Source organism: Lagenorhynchus albirostris, chromosome 15 (genome assembly GCF_949774975.1).
Source record: "Lagenorhynchus albirostris chromosome 15, mLagAlb1.1, whole genome shotgun sequence".
Classification (NCBI taxonomy): Eukaryota; Metazoa; Chordata; class Mammalia; order Artiodactyla; family Delphinidae; genus Lagenorhynchus; species Lagenorhynchus albirostris.
Window position 1 is genome coordinate 708051 of NC_083109.1, and position 18633 is coordinate 726683.

An 18633-nucleotide genomic window follows, 5' to 3' on the forward strand; every position below is an offset into this window, starting at 1 on the left:
TTCACAACTCTCATCTTCAGAACGACCAGTTCCTTCCAAGCTCCGTTGGACTGGTATCGTCCCTATACTGGGAGACGTCCCAAGTGCTGTTTCCAGAATTGGGGGCTTGAATTTCGACCTGGGTGCTCGGCCGGCAGACCGCAAGGCTCGGGAGATGGAGGGCACTCGGGCGCAGAGACGGAGGGCACTCGGGCGCAGAGACGGAGGGCACTCGGGCGCAGAGACGGAGGGCACTCGGGCGCAGAGACGGAGGGCACTCGGGCGCAGAGACGGAGGGCACTCGGGCGCAGAGACGGAGGGCACTCGGGCGCAGAGACGGAGGGCACTCGGGCGCAGAGACGGAGGGCACTCGGGCGCAGAGACGGAGGGCACTCGGGCGCAGAGACGGAGGGCACTCGGGCGCAGAGACGGAGGGCACTCGGGCGCAGAGACGGAGGGCACTCGGGCGCAGAGACGGAGGGCACTCGGGCGCAGAGACGGAGGGCACTCGGGCGCAGAGACGGAGGGCACTCGGGCGCAGAGACGGAGGGCACTCGGGCGCAGAGACGGAGGGCACTCGGGCGCAGAGACGGAGGGCACTCGGGCGCAGAGACGGAGGGCACTCGGGCGCAGAGACGGAGGGCACTCGGGCGCAGAGACGGAGGGCACTCGGGCGCAGAGACGGAGGGCACTCGGGCGCAGAGACGGAGGGCACTCGGGCGCAGAGACGGAGGGCACTCGGGCGCAGAGACGGAGGGCACTCGGGCGCAGAGACGGAGGGCACTCGGGCGCAGAGACGGAGGGCACTCGGGCGCAGAGACGGAGGGCACTCGGGCGCAGAGACGGAGGGCACTCGGGCGCAGAGACGGAGGGCACTCGGGCGCAGAGACGGAGGGCACTCGGGCGCAGAGACGGAGGGCACTCGGGCGCAGAGACGGAGGGCACTCGGGCGCAGAGACGGAGGGCACTCGGGCGCAGAGACGGAGGGCACTCGGGCGCAGAGACGGAGGGCACTCGGGCGCAGAGACGGAGGGCACTCGGGCGCAGAGACGGAGGGCACTCGGGCGCAGAGACGGAGGGCACTCGGGCGCAGAGACGGAGGGCACTCGGGCGCAGAGAGCGCATCCGCGTGCCCTACCACGAGCTGCTGGGGCTGTGCAGCTGGCTCTCCACTGGACCCGCGAGGGCTCCAGGTTAGGACACGGAGTGACCGCAGGCAGCCTGACACCTCACAGGCGTGTCTGGTCTCGATTCCCTGGACGGGGGTACCTTTCCTGAGTCATAAATATTCATGTGGGAATTCTTCAGTGGACGGCTTTCATTCCCTTCACTGTCACCCCACATCTCGTGGACCCTCACCGCTCACCCACGAGCATCTTCAGAGCGTCGACCCGTGAAGTGTGTCTGTGGCTCGTGCTTGCCGGTCCCCCCCGCCCCTCGTTTCACGGCAGTTAGCAGCCGGTTCACTGTTTCACGGCAGTTCTCAGTAACAGACTTCCTTCTTCGAAACCCAACTTTTAGCTTTTCACGTGTGGTTGGAATCTTTCAGCTAATCTTGATTTCTTTAACACGCTTTTGAACTTAAACTGTTAATATAATTTCATTAAAATTTTGGTTTTGAAATCTGGTGTTTTTTAGTTTTCAGTCTGTTGTGGGCTGAATGTTTGTGTCCCCTAAATTCGTATGTTGAATCCCTAACCCTGGTGTGGCTGTATTTGGAGATGGGGCCGGTGAGAAAGTCATCAGGATAAACGGAGGCCCTCGGCATCTGCGTCGCATCAGAGCCTGCCCTGCGTCTGCCCACCCACCGAGGTGAGGCCAGCGGGCAGGTGGCCGTCTGCAAGCCAGGAACAGGGCCCTGCTGGACCCAGATCCTGGCCTTTCCAGCCCCGGAACTGAGAACCGCTTAAGTCCTACAGGAGCCCGTGCAGACAGAGGCAAAGCCTTCATCTCAGTTTGATTTAATCCCTACACTTAGTGGCTAGAAATGCAAAGTCAGTGCTGATATAGCATTTAGGGACTGGCAGGAAAATACGAAAAGGCTTATAGTTCGAAAAGAAGAAAGTGTCCTTCCGGAGCTTCGGCCAGCAGTAGCCTGACGCTACACCTCAGCGGTGTCCTGAGTGTCTCGTATCCTTGGGGAGAGGTTAGACCCATCCAGGTGGTGGCACCCAGGGTGTGCTGCCCCGTGGGACGTGACGCCCCTGGTTGGGGCCCCTGTGATGTCTCAGCCTGTTCCCCGGGGCCCTAGTGCCCCCAGGGCACTCGACACCTGAGGGGCTCTGCTGAGGTGGGCCCACCCCACACCCCAAAACCCAGTTCCTATGCACCTTGCGTGGGCAAATGTCCCTTTCCAGTTCGGGAGTGTCTGTAAACATCGGTCAGTGGCCATGTGTCCCCAGGGTGCCTGGGGCCCTGGCTCCTGGCACCGCCTACCCTGGCTCTTCAGTTCTGGTCCTGACTCCTGTCCAAGGACCACAGTCAGAAATCCAGTCTGTTGCAGTTATCGAACTGTTGTGTGAAAGCTGTCTGAGGCATTTTGGGTGAGTCTGGTGGGTTGGCTGATGGTGGTTCTTGCCTCCGTGCCCTCTGGTTCTGCAGCTTCGAGTAATTTCCTCCAACACGAAGGCGCACCGTGAAGCAGGCTGGGTCTGAGTTTTCTCGTGCACCCATCCGGGCGGCTAAGGAGTGGCCTCGTCACGGAAGTCGCTCTGCCCTCTGGGGGCCGTCATGGGGCAGGCTGGCCGAGCCCCTTCAGGACAGAGGGGACCCTCTGTCCTCCCGCGTCTCCTGGGGAGGACCCCCGGGCTCTCGCCCTCGTCACGTTCGGTTCAGCTTTCTGGGGCCGCCTGTGTCTTTGCCTCGGCGCTCAGCACCGCCCTGGCCTGCAGGTCTCTGCGGGGAGCTCGTGCGCCCCCAGGCCCCCGCCGTCCTTGCCTTGCACACCTGGCTCCGCGGACCGGGTCCTGCGCTTTGTGAGCGGGCGGTCCACCCACCGCCCTCCGCTCACCTCCAAGCATGTGTCTGTGGGAGGAGCCATAGAACCACCACATGGGGCCCCCTGTGGTGCCGCCTGGCACCTGCTGGCCCCACTTCCCAGGTGCACGAGGCTGTGTCCGGTCCTGATGCTCAGGCTGGTTCGGGGTGTCTCTGATTTCCGCAGCCTTGGGCCCTGATTCCCTGGGTTCTGAGGAGGGACCTGTCGTTTCCGGGACCGGCTCACGGGCCCCTCCCACATTTGAGGCTGCCCAGCTTCCCCCCGCCACCAGTGACCCCGCTGCCCCCTCCCAAGACAGCCTGGGGGTGGGAGGAGAAGGGGGGCCCATCCCTTTCCCCCCGCCTGCCTTCCCCTCCTCTCGGGAATGGTCTTGCTTCCCCATTTCTGTTGATTTCTCGAGTCACCACTTGTTTCCAGGGGGCCCTGGCCAGGCAGCAGCTCTCCCTGGGGTCCGTCTGGCGCCGGCCCGTTCTGGGGGCACCTCCGTGGCCCAGATGGTACAGGAGGCTCCCGGTCCTGCCTGTGCGGCCCTGAGCTAGAGGTTGTCACAGATCCTGTTAGTAGCAGCTTTCTTGAGACGCAATTCCCACTGCTGACGACTCACCCATTTAGAGTGTGGTTTGCTGGGTCCTCGTCTCTTCACAGGGCTGTGCAGCCGTCACCACAGTCGACTTTAGAACATTTTCATCGCCCCAGAAGGAAACCTGCACCCGTAACAGTCACCCCAAGACCTGCCCCCTCCATCTCCCCCGGCCCTTGGCAGCTCCCAGTCTCCTTCTGTCCCCGTGGATTTGCCTTTTCTAGGTATTTCACATGAGTGCACTCGGACAGTGTCTGTCCCTTTCACCGGGCATAACGTGTCCGACGTCCATCCGCATCGTAGGCTGCACCGGTGCGTCGTTCCTTTTTACGGCTGAATCATGTTCCTCTGTGTTTATCCTTCATCGGCAGGTGGGCGTTTGGGCTGCTCCACTTCTTTTTTTAAAAATTTTTTTTTAACCAAACCCAGTTTTCATTTATTTATTTATTTATTTTATTTTTTATTTTTTGTGGTACGCGGGCCTCTCACTGCTGTGGCCTCTCCCGTTGCGGAGCACAGGCTCCGGACGCGCAGGCTCAGCGGCCATGGCTCACGGGCCCAGCCGCTCCGCGGCATGTGGGATCTTCCCAGACCGGGGCACGAACCCGCGTCCCCTGCATCGGCAGGCGGACTCTCAACCACTGCGCCACCAGGGATGCCCTGCTCCACTTCTGACCGTCAAAGGTCCTGTTGCTCTGAGCGTGGACGCGGGTCTTACCCCTCTTGGACGTCCTCCCACCAGTGGAAATGCCGGGTCGCGTGGCAACTTGGTGTCCACCTTCTGAGGACCCGCTAAGCTCTTGCACCGCGGCCGCATCATTTTACGTCTTTACCAGCAGCCTGGAGGGCTCCAGGGTCCCACGTCCCGTTGGCACTTGTGGGTGGCAGCCGTCGCAGAGGGCGTGGGAACGGCGTCCTGGTGCTGAGTCGCGTTTCCCTGGTGACGAATGGCGCCGAGCACTGCTCACTGGCCGTTTGTGTGTCCTCTTCGGGCAAGTATCTGTTCATGTCCTTTGCCCACTTCTAAGCTGGGGTGTTTGTCTTTCTCTGGAGCAGTAAACTCCTCTGTAGTGTCTAGACGGGCTCTCGTGTCAGGCGTGCAGTTTGCAGATGTTCTCTCCCACGCATCCTCTCACTGTGTTGATGGTGTCCTTCGAGGCCTTCAGGGGTTTAGTGTTTGACGAAGTCCAGTTTAGTATCTGTTTTAGTGCTTGTGCTTTTGGTGTCGCAGCTGAGAACCCGTGGCCCAGCCTGAGGCCGCGGAGGTTTTCTAAGGTTGTGTAGTTAGGGCTTTTTGATCCATTTTGAGTGTTGCCTCTTCTCTGAGCGATGTTCAGCCCCGGCGCAGACCCGCTGTCCTGGGTGGGCGCCCACCCCCGGGTTCTGGGTTGAGCCCCACGCGAGGTCTTGGCTGTGATGTCACCCCCGTCCTGGGACTTCGTGTCAGGCCGGGATCGGGCTTGAGGCCAGGCCGCTGGGGTTCAGGGCGCTCGTGGCTCCGGCTTCTCCTAAACTTGCCTGCTTGCTGTTCGGAGGGTCCTGAGTCGCGGGCGAGGTCTCTGACGTGTGTTTCCCTCCCCAGACGCGGACTTGACCGTCGCTGAAGCCAGCAGCTCCGACAGCCGCGGGGAGAGGCCCGAGCTCTACGCGCATGTGGACGAGGGGCTCCTGGGAGGAGAAGGCAGCTACCTGGGAGCCCCGCTCACCCCGGAGAAGGACGACGCGCTGCACCAGGCCACCGCGGTGGCCAACCTGCGGGCGGCGCTCATGAGTAAGAACAGCTTGCTGGCCCTCAAGGCCGACGTGCTGGCGGACGACAGCTCCCTGCTGCTGGAGTACCTGCCCAAGGGCACCCACTCCCTGACCCGTAAGTGCCGCGCGGGCGCGCAGTGTGGGCGGGAGTGACGCGCCTCAGCCCGCGACGGGATGTGCTGAGGGCACATGCGTGTGGGTCGTGGCGGTCGAGGGGCCTTCGGAGAGGAGGCAGCGCTGTCGGGGCACCGGGAGGGAAGCGGCCGAGTGCCTGTGCGAACGTTCGTACTTGAAATCGAGGCATCTAACCCTAAACCCTGAGCGGGCTGACAAGTGCTGGGCCGTGCGGGCCGGGACAGGGACCCCTGCTGGGGAGGCCTTGGGACGTGCCGGGCTCGGGCTCCCTCTGCTGGCCTCGCCCCCTGCCGGTGCCGACTCGTCCTGCCTGGGGAGCGTGGCCAGGCTGCAGATCCTCGCTTCCTGCCAGGCAGTGCTGCGGGCACGTGAGATTTGAACAGGATTTGGGCGTTGTGTTTACACCTTGAGTGTCTCCAGCTAAATTCCAGTTGCTCACAGCAAATAACAGAGTAACCTGAGGAGCGGATGAGGTGCAGCGGTGCTGGCCGAGGGTCCCCAGGCGCCGGCCTGGGAGGGTGCCACGCCCCCTCGGCTCGGGGGCTCTGACACCATCCATCCTGGGTGCCCGGGTCCTGGGTGTCTGGGGCAGTGTGACCATGTCTTCGGCGTCCCGAGAGAAATGCTCTGTTGGGTTGGTGTCTGTGAGGCAGAGTCGGGTGTGGCCCCGTTTCCCTCTTCGGGGCAGAGTGACACACCCCAAAACAGGCGGCTCTGAGTGCAGAGGGCGTGGGAAGGGCCCCGTCCCAGGGCCCTGCGGTCCAAGCGTGTACGGCTGGCGGGGCTGTGTGTGGGTCCCTGAGCACCGCTGAAGGAAGCAAGGGGAAAACTGCAGCCAGTGTTGGGGGTCTGGGGAGCGTGTCTTTCATTTTTACTCTAATCTTAAAAACAATATTTTCACGACTTTGTTTTCACGAGCACTAAAATATCCTAAGGGTTGTGATGAAAATTCCTTGTGGCTAATAAAGTCTGACCGTGGAGAATAGCATCACGTTCTCTTTATTTATTGTGCCGGGTCCGAGGCAGGTGGGACGCCAGGGCGGTTGTAGGACTTGGCTGTGAAGTCAGATCCAGGGGTGCATCCCCGAGGCTGTTGGACACACTTTAGAAAATCCGCTTAGGCCTCATTTTTTGCATCTGAGAAATGGGAATGGCAACAGTCACTCACACAGTTGTTGTGAACGTGAAACACGGGACACGTAAGCAAAGTGTGTTTGATAAACGCTCCACAACATTAGTCCATTTCCCGCTCAGCTCAAACCCTGAACTTGTCAGCAGACACTGTTGGGTTTGTGATGATCTGATAGCTTGAGGAGGTGGTCCTGGGGTATCTGCAGTATCTGGGGTTTAGAATCGGCGAGTCCGCAGGTGAACGTCCCGCTGAGGGGACGGCTGGGCAGCTTCACAGACGTCGTGGAAGGAGCAGGCTGGGTGTAACTGCAGCGCTGGACACTTGTTCTGGCTCTTTCTGGACGCTCCCAGTTGGTGGGAGTGAACCCCACGTGTCAGAGGCCCCGGGAGGCGCAGCAGCTCCTCCGGGGCTGAACCGCGTTGTCACGAGGGGGACGGTTTCTCGGTGTTTCTCCTCCCGTCCCCGTGTCTGGCAGCCTTCTCCTCCGGGGTGGGCCTGTTCCCCAGGCCTTTGGTGCTCTGTGCAGAGCTGTGCTAGGGATGGGGCAGGCGTCCGGGTGGCCCGAAAGCACCGGTTGCACCCGCATTTGGTCAGGCCGTTAGCCGTGAGCCAGGGGTCTGACTGTGGGGCTCTGGGACGAGTGAGGCACAGGGAGAGATGCTCTCCACTTCCAAGGGCCCCCCCCCCGTCCTCCGGCCCTGTCCCTGCAGAGGCCCAGACCCGGCCTGGCAGCAGGTGGGGCAGCTGGGCGGAGTCAGAGGGCAAGCGGTGACCCTGTCGGGTGGTCTGTTCCCATGGACACGCAGTCGGGCAGCCGCAGCACCCCGGGCACGTCCCCAGGCCCCGTGCGGGCACATGCCCCCCTTCGCAGTTCGCAGGGAGCTGGGCGCGGGGGAGTAGAACCCCATCCGCTCTATTTTTAGAACGTCCGTGACTAACCCGGGGTGAAGTCGACTAGTGGGTTTTGATATTTTGTTATTTCTATTATGTTTTAACCTCTTTGCTGTAAATACTCTAAATTTCCCACTTTTTTTGTTAGCTCTGCCCTTACGAGAGGGTTGAGAAGTTGGCGGCTGGGAGCTGGTGACTTGGGCCGTGTCCAGGGGGCCAGGCATGGGCTCCCATGTTCCCTCAGGCAGAGAGGCTGAAGGGCTGGCTGGAGGAATGGGTTGTTTTAGAACATTCTTTTCTGACATCCTAAGGAAAACCTGCCTGTTCTGGGCATACACTAAAATGAGGAATGGAAGTATCCAGAGAAGAACTTCATTTTCCAAGACTGTGCGGTCACCTCCCTGTGGCAGGCGTTCCGTCCCTGGCGGGCAGGTGGGCAGGGGTGGCGAGCTGCCTTCCTGTGTTGAGCCGGGGCTGGGCGGCCCCTGCGGAGCGCCCGTGGGCGCATCTGCTCCGTGCCGTTCAGTTCACAGGCGCCGGCTTCTGTGCACGGATGCGACAAAGCATCAGGCCCCCCAGAGCCCCTGCATTCACCCCCTGCCACCGCTCTGCTTCCAGACGGGCCACGGTTTCCGTTCAGTTGCAGAAGTCGTCAGGGGTCGCCCGACGGGAACGTGCGGATGGGGAGACCCCTCCTGGGTGCCGCCCACCCCTCCTGGGTGCCGCCCAGTGGCGACGTGAGCCCTGAGCCCAGGCGACCCCCAGTCCGGGGAGCACAGGGGACCTAAAAACACATTCAAAGGAGAAAACTGGATTCACACTGGGCACTACTGACGGCAAAGCAGTGGCACCGCCCCCCGGGCTCCAGTATGGAGACACCCCCAAGCTCGGTGGGTGCAGAGCCTGGCGCACTTCCTCTGGGGAGGCCCGGAAGGGAGATGGGAGCCCTGCGCTGCTGTGTTGGGGGTCCCTCGCCCCCGGTCCGGTTCGAGGGCGTTGGGGGGGCTATTTCCTGGCTCCGGCCCCCAGGCTCCTCAGGTTGTTAACAAGATTTTTCCAGGGCTGAGCCTTTCGTTTTGTGATATTGGGGGGCCGTAGGACTGGCGTCCCAGTGGCCATGACTCGTGGTTGGAGGAACGGGGGAGGGCGCGTCCCCGTCGTGATGTCTGGTGTGCTGAGGGGGGCTCTCGGCCCTGCTGGGTCGCCCTGGCCTCGAGGCGGCGAGCCCTGCAGTGCGTCAGCGTGGCCTGCCGGGCATGCGGTGTTGAAGAAGAAAGGGGTGGTGGTCGCAGATGTTCAAATTAAACGCAGCAGAGCCGCAGGCTGTGCAGAGCCGCAGCCGACGGTCCTTTCTGGACGGTTCTGGGGCCTCCGAGAAAAAGCGACTTTCCTTGCTTTCCCAAGTCTGATAGCGTTTGGCTTGGCAATTGAGTTCCACAGATGGTTTCGTTGCTGGATCATCACTGTTTAACTGATTTCTCCATAAGAGGACTTTTGTACTTTTTGTTTTGATTCGGTTTAAGTTGATTCTTTTGCTCTTATTACGTTTGCAACAGGCGGCTGGCATCCCACCGGTTAAAGTCACTGTTCACTGAATAGAAACCGTGACCAGCATGTTCATGGCACACAAATGGAGCTACTTCCCTGAGCTGTGTTTGTGGGTGTGTGTTGATCCGGGAGGGACCTTGAAAAATGCTGAGAGAACACGAGTAACTTTGATTTCACGGGGATGAAGTGGAGATGAAGCAGCCGCCCTGGGTATTGGGGGCTGAGTGCCCGAGGGGCGGCGCCGTCCCCCAACTCCCAGAAACCCCGACTGTCCTGCGCACGTCGCCGCCACGGCTCCGGCAGCAGTCGAGGATTCCTCCTGACGGCGATGGGCAGTGCTGCCCTGTCTGGCTGGAAGGATGTGCTGCTACGGAGGAGAGCTCAGACCTGGGGTGGTGGCGGGCGGGGTCTGCCCTGGACCGGGGGGCCACCAGCCGCGGGCTTCCCCCGCCCAGCTTTTCTCCGGGGACGCCCCCGACATCTATCGGGGGACAGTGGCAGCTGAGTTCGCTCTGATTGTGGCTGAAAGAGTATTTCCTTCTGGTGTTTAAAATGATCAAGGACTTTACTTGAGTCTGGCTTGATACTGGAATCTTAAGCAATCTCTTATGAAAGGGCATTTGATGGAAGTATTACCACCCTTTTAGGTAAATAGTCAGGTCGACACACCACGAAGGACTTTCCAGAAGATCCTTCTTCAAGCACAGGTGAGCGTGTGCCATGTCCACGCCACGGGTTCTGACTTTCTGTGCAGACACCCCATTGCAATCACGTTGCTTCTGGGAGAGAGATCCCGCCCCAGACAAGTCACGTGTGGACACCCTGGCGCTTGGGAGTGGCGAGCTGATAGAAGCCCCCAAACACCCTCGCCCACGAGATCTGGGCCTCGCCACATGGCAGCGCACGGCTCTCCGCAGGATAGCCAGGGACGGTGCTTCCTGAACTCTCTACAGCCCGCCAGCTGGTGTCCGTTCACATGGGTGAGACTCGTTTCCTGTGTCCCCAGGGCCTGGCGCCAACCCGAGTCACCTCCCTCCAGCCCCTCCACCCTCCTGCACTCAGAGCCCGGGATGCCCGCTCTGGGGAACGGCCAGACGGAGCCCAGGGAGCCGGCCACCTCCCCAGCCCAGGTAAGACGGGAGGGCGGCCAGCCACGTCGGGGCAGCCCCGGCCAGACGCCCGTCCACCGCGCATGTCCTTGTGGGCATGGCGCCCCAGAACCCGCGTGCTCAGCATGTCCTGGGCGAGCCTGTGTGGTCACAGCTGCTTTCCCGTCCACCCTCTGCTCCACAGTCCCCTCGGCCCCATGTCACTCAGAGTGACACAGGTGTCAGCTTTGCAGTAATAGTTGCAACATGTTGCATGAAGTTAAATGTTTTGATATTTAAATTAAAATAGTTTTTGGAGGCATTTCCCCCCTAATATACAGACTCATACAGCAGCAGGTTAAAAACCCAGTTCCTCAAACTGAGCAGCGCTGGCCCGTCTCCACCAGGTTTTGCCCCGGTGCCGATGGCTGCGTGTTTGTCCCGAGGCGTCTGAGATCCACTTCCTGTGCCTCAGGTCACAGCTGCTTATTTAAAGACAGGTCTGTTAGGTTCCACTGTTTCCCTGAAGGAAAAAATATTTAAGGAGGGAGAGCTTGAGCACATATTTTTTAATTTGAAATAAATCAAATGCTATTCCCCGTGCGTTTGAAAACAGGATGGTTTTGGTGGGAGGGGCAGGCGTTCGGTTGACGTGGAGTTTTCGCGCGTCCGTTCATCAAGAATTAACTGCAGCTTCCTTTCCAGACGCGTGGCGGTTTCCATGTGGTGACTGGACGGGGACACGGTGAGTAGGGGGTGACGCGCGTCTGCACGCCAATCTTCCCGATTCCATCGCGTCCCGACGGCCTGAAACTCGTCTGTCTCTCCTTCTAGGTCGACGTCCCTCGGACCGGGAGGCCTGGGCCGAGGGACGGGCCCCTCCGGAGGTAGCTCCAGCAGGTGCCTGGGGTTTCCACGGGGTCCGCCGGCCCGGCCAGGGTGACCAGGTCTCCTTCTGGCTCATTGTGTGGCCAGGAGCACTTTCACGGCCTCGATGGACTTGCCCAGGGCTCCACCCTGAAGTCAGCTAAGGAGCCCCAAGGAGACGGACGCCTCCGCTGCGGACGTTGGTTTTGAGGCGGCCAGGCTGGAACAGGCGCTTGGCCCTTGGGGGCGGACGCTCGCACGGGCCTCTGCCGCGGCAGCCTGGCGTCGGGTCCAGGTGGCCAGCAGGTGATGGCAGAGCTGGCACCAGGCGTCGGTGTGAGCCTTTAGAACGGCCACTTCCCAATCCTTCACCAGGCGTGGTGAAGGCCTTTCAGTGCCCAGCGGTGGGCAGGTAGGACAGGTGTACCTCCAGCCTCCAGGCGGTGGGGATTGTGCCAGGTCTTGGAACAAAACGTCTCTGAGCCCGTTACCTTCCAGAAAGATGTGAGGATGAAGCCCAGCCTCCACGACCTCGGAGTGCCCTGCCTGCCGCACGCGAGGGAGACAGAGTTACCAAACTGGCTGCCTCTCAGAAAGAGCACATTGTCCCTGCTGGTGTCCAGCCGCCCTGGACACGTTGGGCCCACGTCTGCGGGTGGCTGAGGGTGCAGGGACTCCAGGACCCTTGGCCAAGCAGCAGGTGGACTTAGGAAGGAAGCAGGCGGCCCATTCCAGGTTCCGAATTCCTGGAGTTGCCAGGCCCATTCCCAGCCCCCGTGGCCGTGGCCATGGTCAGGGCGTGGTCCACGTGCAGCTCAGGCTGCCCACCTGCCCCAGTCCCTCCAGTCTTTATAATCATTAGATGAGTTCTGAAGATGGAGAAAAGCTGGGCTTTGAGAGAGGCCCAGGATGCTTGTTGCCAAGGTGACCTCACCGGAGCCGTGTCCCTGGGAGTTCAAAGACCTGTCGGTGGTGTCACTCCTTCTGAGAGGGTTTATTAAGTGCCTGTTTGCATATAAACAACATTTCTGAGAAAAGGAAGCTTTCCTTTCCTTTTTTGCTGGTCACGGTGGGATTTTTGGCTGTTAGGTCGCAGAGATTGTGTGTCCAGACGGGGTTACGCTGTTGTAGAATGCACGTGTGCACCGCCCACGTTGGGCCCTGGGTTACCTGCGCCCCCAGGGATGCGACCCTGTGGCTGCTTCCCTGTTACTTGCTCGCTTGCGGGACTTTTCCCTGCGTGGGTGGAGCGTGACCTGCGCCTGCAAGGAAGCCTGCCCTGTGGAGAGGCCCCGCACTGTTGTGCAAAAAACCTTTGTTAATTTTTTTAAATAATGAAGAAATTTCAGAAAGTTTCCGTTGTACCTAAAAGAAATAGGTTTGTTCATTGAAGCAGTATTTACAATATCCAAGATATGGAAACAACCTGAGTGTCCATCAGTGGATGAACGGCTAAAGAAAATTCAGTGTGTATACACACACACACACACACACACACACACACACACACACACGTGGGATATTACTCAGCCATTACTCAAATCATGACACTTACAGCAACATGGATGGATCTAGAGCTTATCATACTAAGTGAAATAAGTCAGACAGAGAAAGACAAATACTGTATGATTTCACTTACATATGGAATCTAAAAACAAAAACAAACAAAAAAAACAAACAAACCCATAGATACAGAGAACAAACAGTTTGGTGATTTCCAGGGGTGGGGGTGGGAGAAATGAATGAACTGTTTTGGTGCATTTTTTAGTTTACATGAGTTGAATTTCTTTTTCAGATAGAGAGAGAAAGAGAGATAATATCTTTTCTTTTAAAAGAGATGTATAGATGGTAAAGTGATGGGAACATAGGAAACATTTTAAGATAGATGGCCCCTGAGTTTGTTCTTAGTTCTAATATTATTTCCCTTAAAACAGTACTGTCATCCAACATAAGAAATTTTAAGCAAGTTCATTTAGGTATTCCATTGCTTACATTTTATTGAATTTCTCATTGAAATATCCTGGCTCAGGAATTGATTTCAAAGAGTTTTGAAAAATTTATCAATATGTAATGTTAATCTTTCTTGAATACAAAGGATTGCAATAATAAAAGGTTGGTAATTTAGGTCTCTTTACTGCCACAAAACTTGCTCCATGTCTACAAGTTTACTGTGGGCTTCCTGGCCTATTACCACTTTCACAAAATGTGACTGGGTGACCTCACAAACTCGGGTACCAACCATGTGCTGTAGGGTGTGTGTGCATGTGTGTGTGTATGTGTGTAGAAATGGGGACTCCTACTTGATTGGGGATACTAACTCACTGTTTAGACTGCATTTAAAATATTTAAGAATCCAGTCTGGATCATTGTCAGTTTGGTGGTTGCACATAACTCAGGAGCTAAGAAAAGGCACTAATTTATTTTAAAGAAAGAATTCTGAAATAAAATTTGAATTTCCAGTTTTAACCATGACTAGCTTGTATTGGGCTTACCCTCCAGGCAAAAACTACCTGAAAAGCTGGCCTCCCAATACCACGCACACATATACATACATACACACGCTTACATACACATATACACAAATATACACACACACACACACACACATCCTGGGGAGCAATCAGTGCAGGTGGGACGTGAAGGCTACAGTCCTTGAGGGAAGGAAGAATCTGTAAAAAAGAGTCCAGAGAACCTGCTGGAACTGAAAATACAACGTGTGAGGCTGGGATCCATTAAGTAGTTTACAGCAGTCTGGGTACCACCTGAGACAGGACGAGGAGACTGGAAGACAGAGCGATGGAGAGGATCCAGGCTGAAGCTTAGGAAAGAAAAGCATGGGGACAAGCAAAGACACACAGAGGAGCAGTGCAAATGTCTAATACATGTGTAATTGGGGTCCAGAGGAGAGAGGAGAGAAAATGGAGCAGAAGCAGTACCCGAAGAGACAATAGCAGAGAACGTTCCAAAACTGATGAAAGATATCAATCCACAGATTCAAGAAGCTCAGCAAACCCAAAGTAGGATGAACACTAAAATAAAACAACCACCAAAAAACAAAACTTGGCATGTTGTAGTCAAACTACTGAAAACCAAAGACAAAAATAAAAATCTTTGTCTTCCCTGGTGGCGCAGTGGTTAAGAATCCACCTGCCAATGCAGGGAACATGGGTTCGAGCCCTGGTCTGGGAAGATCCCACATGCCACGGAGCAACTAAGCCCATGCGCCACAACTACTGAAGCCCGTGCACCTAGAGCCCATGCTCTGCAACAGGAGAAGCCACTACAATGAGAAGCCTGCGCACCGCATTGAAAAGTAGCACCCGCTCGCCACAACTAGAGAAAGCCCGCGCACAGCAGCAAAGACCCAACACAGCCAAAAATAAATAAATAAATATTAAAAAATATAAAGGTTTTTTTTTAAAAAAAAACTTAGAAGCAGCCAGAGGAAAAAGACATTAAGAGGAACAACATTGAGATTGACATCTGACTTTTCAATGGAAACGTTGGTGCTAGTCTCTGAGGCGCTGCAGAAATGCTGAGACCAGTATTCTATACCCAGCAAAAGTATCCCCCAGAGACCAAGGCTACGTGATGACAATGTCACACAAAGAAAAGAAAACCGAGGGGATTCATTGCCGGCTGACAAGAAGTACTAAAAACCAGCCCTCTGTAGAAAGATCTTAATCATTTAAGGCAATATTTATGGCTCCTTGTGGGGTTTTTGACTCAAATAGGAGCATAACGCATGACGCAAACAGCACAAAGTGGGGGGGCGGGGGCGGCGAGCTTGGCCGTTGGATGAGTCTTGCCTTTTCTACAAAGTTGCAATGAATAATGGCAAAAATCATCACGTACAGCTCAAAGGCTTATGAAGAGAAGAATGGGATAATACGTGATTAATATGAAAGCAACAAGCAAGGAAGTTTAAAGGAACAAAACCATAAAAGAACAGAATAGAACACACATAGGGAGATGGTAGACGTCACCCAACTCTACTAATAAGCCTGTTATTACCAATGGACTGAACACTGCAGGAAAAAGAAAAGATTATCAGCTTGCTATTTAAAGAAAATTTGTTGTTTGTAGGTAACATGCTTTGTAGATAAGAGCACAGAAAGGTTTCAAGCAAAAAGATAAAAAAGAGAAAGCAAGGAAACACCAGCCTAAAGAGGCTTATTGATGTCAGCAGCAAAGTAAACTGGGAGGGGTGTTGCTCTAAGGCCACTACACAATGACAAGAGAGTCAGTTCAGTGGGAAACGCAGACCCTGAAATGCATAGGCTTGCTTTTCAAATATATGGAGTGAAAGTTGACAGCACTAAAAGGAGAAAGAAACAAGTCCATGATTAGAGTTGAGAATTTTTAACAAATTTCCTCAGTAATTGATAGATCAGCATACAAAATGTCAGTAAGGATGGAGAAGGTTTGGACACAGTTTTCACATATTAACCTTGAATTCCTGGAATAAACCCACCGAGTCACAAGATGCTGTTCTTTTTCTATATAGTTGGACTCAGCTTGCTATTTTGTTCAGGAGTTTTGCATCTTTTTTCAGAGAAGTATTGGCCTGTAACAACATGGTTAACCAAGTCATACATTGCACCAAACAAGTGCAGAACATTCTAAATGCACAGGAAACATTTACAAGATAGACCAAGCGGGAATGTGACGCAGGTCTCAGCAAATCCCAAAGGATGAAATCATGCAGACTGTGCTCTCTAACCTCAGTGAAATTAGATTTAAAAAATCAACAATAGAAAGATACTAGAATAAGTCACAATGGAAATTATAAAATATTTTGAACTGAATGATAATGAGAATTCAACATATCAAAACTTGTAGGATACACCTAAAGTGGTATTTAAGGGAAATGTATAGCTCTAGTTGCACTTATTAGAAAAGAAGGAAAGTTCTAATTTGGGCGGTCAAGAAGTGAGAAAAAGAATAGCAAATTAAACCCAAAGAAAGCTGGAGGAGCAAACAGAGAGCAAATATCAATGAAACAGAAAGCAGACAGACAATAGAAAAATGACCAAAGCCGAACGCCGGTGCACTGAAAGATGAATGAAACAGACAAGCTCCTATCACAGTGATCTGCAAAAAGAGAGGGAAGTTGATTGTCAATAAAAGGTATAAAAAAGATCATTGCTAAGATCCTATAGATGTTAGAATGATAGTAAGAGAATATCGTGAACAATTTTGTGCTAATACCTTTGACAAGTTGGAAGAAATGGGCAATTTCCCTGAAAAACACGGTGTATCAAAACTGAGCAGAGGGCAGCCCCGTTGGGCACACGGGGCTGCCCCTGCTTGTCTGGTCGTGGGGTGATCAGGCTGGGATTGTGACTCAGAGTGTGAGAGCTGGTAGAGGACAGGGTGGCTCTGGCTTGGTCGCCAGGAAGCTGTGCTCACAGCCAGGTTATTTGTCATCTCTTGGAATGCCCCCCACCCCCCCGCCCTGGGAGGGCAGCCCTGCCGCGGTCACAGGGCCCCAGACGCCGCAGGGTGCAGAGACTGGGAACAGGGTCAACGCAGACAGTAGGGGCTCCAGGGGAGGAGGGGCAGACGCCCAGCCTGACAGCGGCCGAGGGGGCCAGGCAAGGAGGCCGTGGGTGAGGCTCTGACGGGACCATGACGTGGGCCCCTGTCAAGGACGCTGGGGCGGGTGGTCTTTTCAACATGGGGACCCGAGTGAGCTGGATGCTGGCGCGGATGAATCTTGATTCCTGCCTCAGAATTAAGATGGGAATGACCACAAACCTAAACGTGGTTTGCAGGGGACGGTGGTGCTTGTGATCATGGTGATGGGCAAAGTTTCTTAAGCACTTGTTTTTTTTTGTGGTACGCGGGCCTCTCACTGCTGTGGCCTCTCCCGTTGTGGAGCACAGGCTCCGGACGCGCAGGCTCAGCGGCCATGGCTCACGGGCCCAGCCGCTCCGTGGCATGTGGGATCTTCCCGGACCAGGGCACGAACCCGCGTCCCCTACATCGGCAGGTGGGCTCTCAACCGCTGCGCCACCAGGGAAGCCCTAAGAACTCCTTAAGAAGCACTCGCGATGAAAGTTTGATAAAATTTTTTATTAAAAAAATTAACATATGGGACTTCCCTGGTGGTCCAGTGGTTAGGGCTTGGAGCTTCCGATGCAGGGGGCCCGGGTCCAATCCCTGGTCGGGGAACTAAGATCCCCTATGCCATGCGGTGCAGCCAGAAAATTAAAAAAACAAACAAACACAAAGTACCCCCAAGAATAAAACATCAAAGGAAAAGCAGCTCAGTGAAGGGTCAGAAGACGTGACAAGCACGTCACAGAAGAGGGCGTGCGAATGACCGGGGCGAGGTGTCGGCGGTGGCTGGGAGATGCTGACACAGAAGAGGGCGCGTGAATGACCGGGGCGAGGCGTCGGCGGTGGCTGGGAGACGCTGATTCCACTGGGGCCCACATGTTCTTCTCAGGTGCGCGTCCGGCAGAAGTGAGAGCCTGGCCCACTGCCCGTCGCTGCCGAACAGGCACGGGGTCCTGTGGTCACGTGGATGACAACATGGCAACGAGCAAGGCCACACCTGGGTGTCAGGTCCCCACAGACCGAGTTGTAGCCCAGCGTTTGGTGATGGGTAGCCGAGCGGCCGTCGCCTGGGGTGGGTGGTACTGACCGGCCGCAGGCCCCTGGGTGTGCGGCATCCTGTTCGGGTGGTGGTTCCCAGGTCTTTCTGCAGGTGAAAGCTCACTGAGAGGTACACTTAAGGTGTGCGCACGTCACGTATGGTTCAAAACCTTCCGAAAGTAATTTGGACACATCCTAGCTTCACTATGTTCTGACACACGGTAAGTGGCGGCGGCATGAATTGATAAATGGAAGAACAAAGTTTGGTCCACGTTAGAATCCCTTTCTGAAATGCACTTGAAGTGCAGTGTCTTGAGAATTACGATCAGAGGAAGAGTGCAAATCCAGGACAGTGACGGACTAAGGACTTGAGTGCCCTTCCGGAGGAGCCTCCCCTCTGCTCACCTGCCACCTGCCAGGGCCTTCCGTTCGCTGGCGGTCCCTTGGTGTCCTGTGCGTTATCGTGAAATCGTTCTGGAACGTTCACTCGTCAGTGACGTTTACGACAGGTCTGATTCTCTGCAGGGCTGCGCGGAGACGTGGCTTCCTCTAAGGCTGCTTTGCTGAGTGGTATTCTCGTATGTACGTTTCTGCAAAGTTGTAGCTCGGTGTTGCTGCACTTCATCCTTTGATAATCTGGTGCCAGCGTCTGACGTCACTTCCTCATTTGCAAGCTCGCCGTCCATCCTGGACACTTGGTTCCAGACAAAGGGGCTCCATTTTGAGGGCAGATGGGTAGAGAGTGTCTGTTTCAATTTGATGCTATTTGTGCCTTTTCATTTATTTCAATTACTTTTTCTCTATGTGGATTTTTAAGGCTTTATTAGTGTGTTTATGGGAGTCAAACTACATGACGTTGAAAGGTTTTCTAAGACATATAGACTGTAAACCACGCGTTATGGAAGTGTTAGCTTCTTTCCCATGTGAAGTTATTATTATTATTATTATTTTTTTGCGGGACGCGGGCCTCTCACTGCTGTGGCCTCTCCCGTTGTGGAGCACAGGCTCCGGACGCGCAGGCTCAGCGGCCATGGCTCATGGGCCCAGCCGCTCCGCGGCA

At 55.6% G+C, this 18633-nt stretch overlaps 1 protein-coding gene across 3 annotated transcripts in view; it reads left to right on the plus strand.

The window, feature by feature from the left end:
• ZBTB46 (zinc finger and BTB domain containing 46) overlaps window positions 1–18633 on the plus strand; it is a 57066-nt gene that overhangs the window by 29799 nt on the left and 8634 nt on the right. For 2 of the 3 annotated variants that reach the window (XM_060124468.1, XM_060124467.1), the window contains exon 3: window positions 5140–5424. The exons of the other annotated variant lie outside the window; for it this stretch is intronic. In XM_060124468.1, coding sequence (XP_059980451.1) covers window positions 5140–5424 — 285 coding nt within the window. The remainder of the gene's footprint in view (window positions 1–5139; window positions 5425–18633) is intronic. 3 annotated transcript variants of the gene reach the window in all.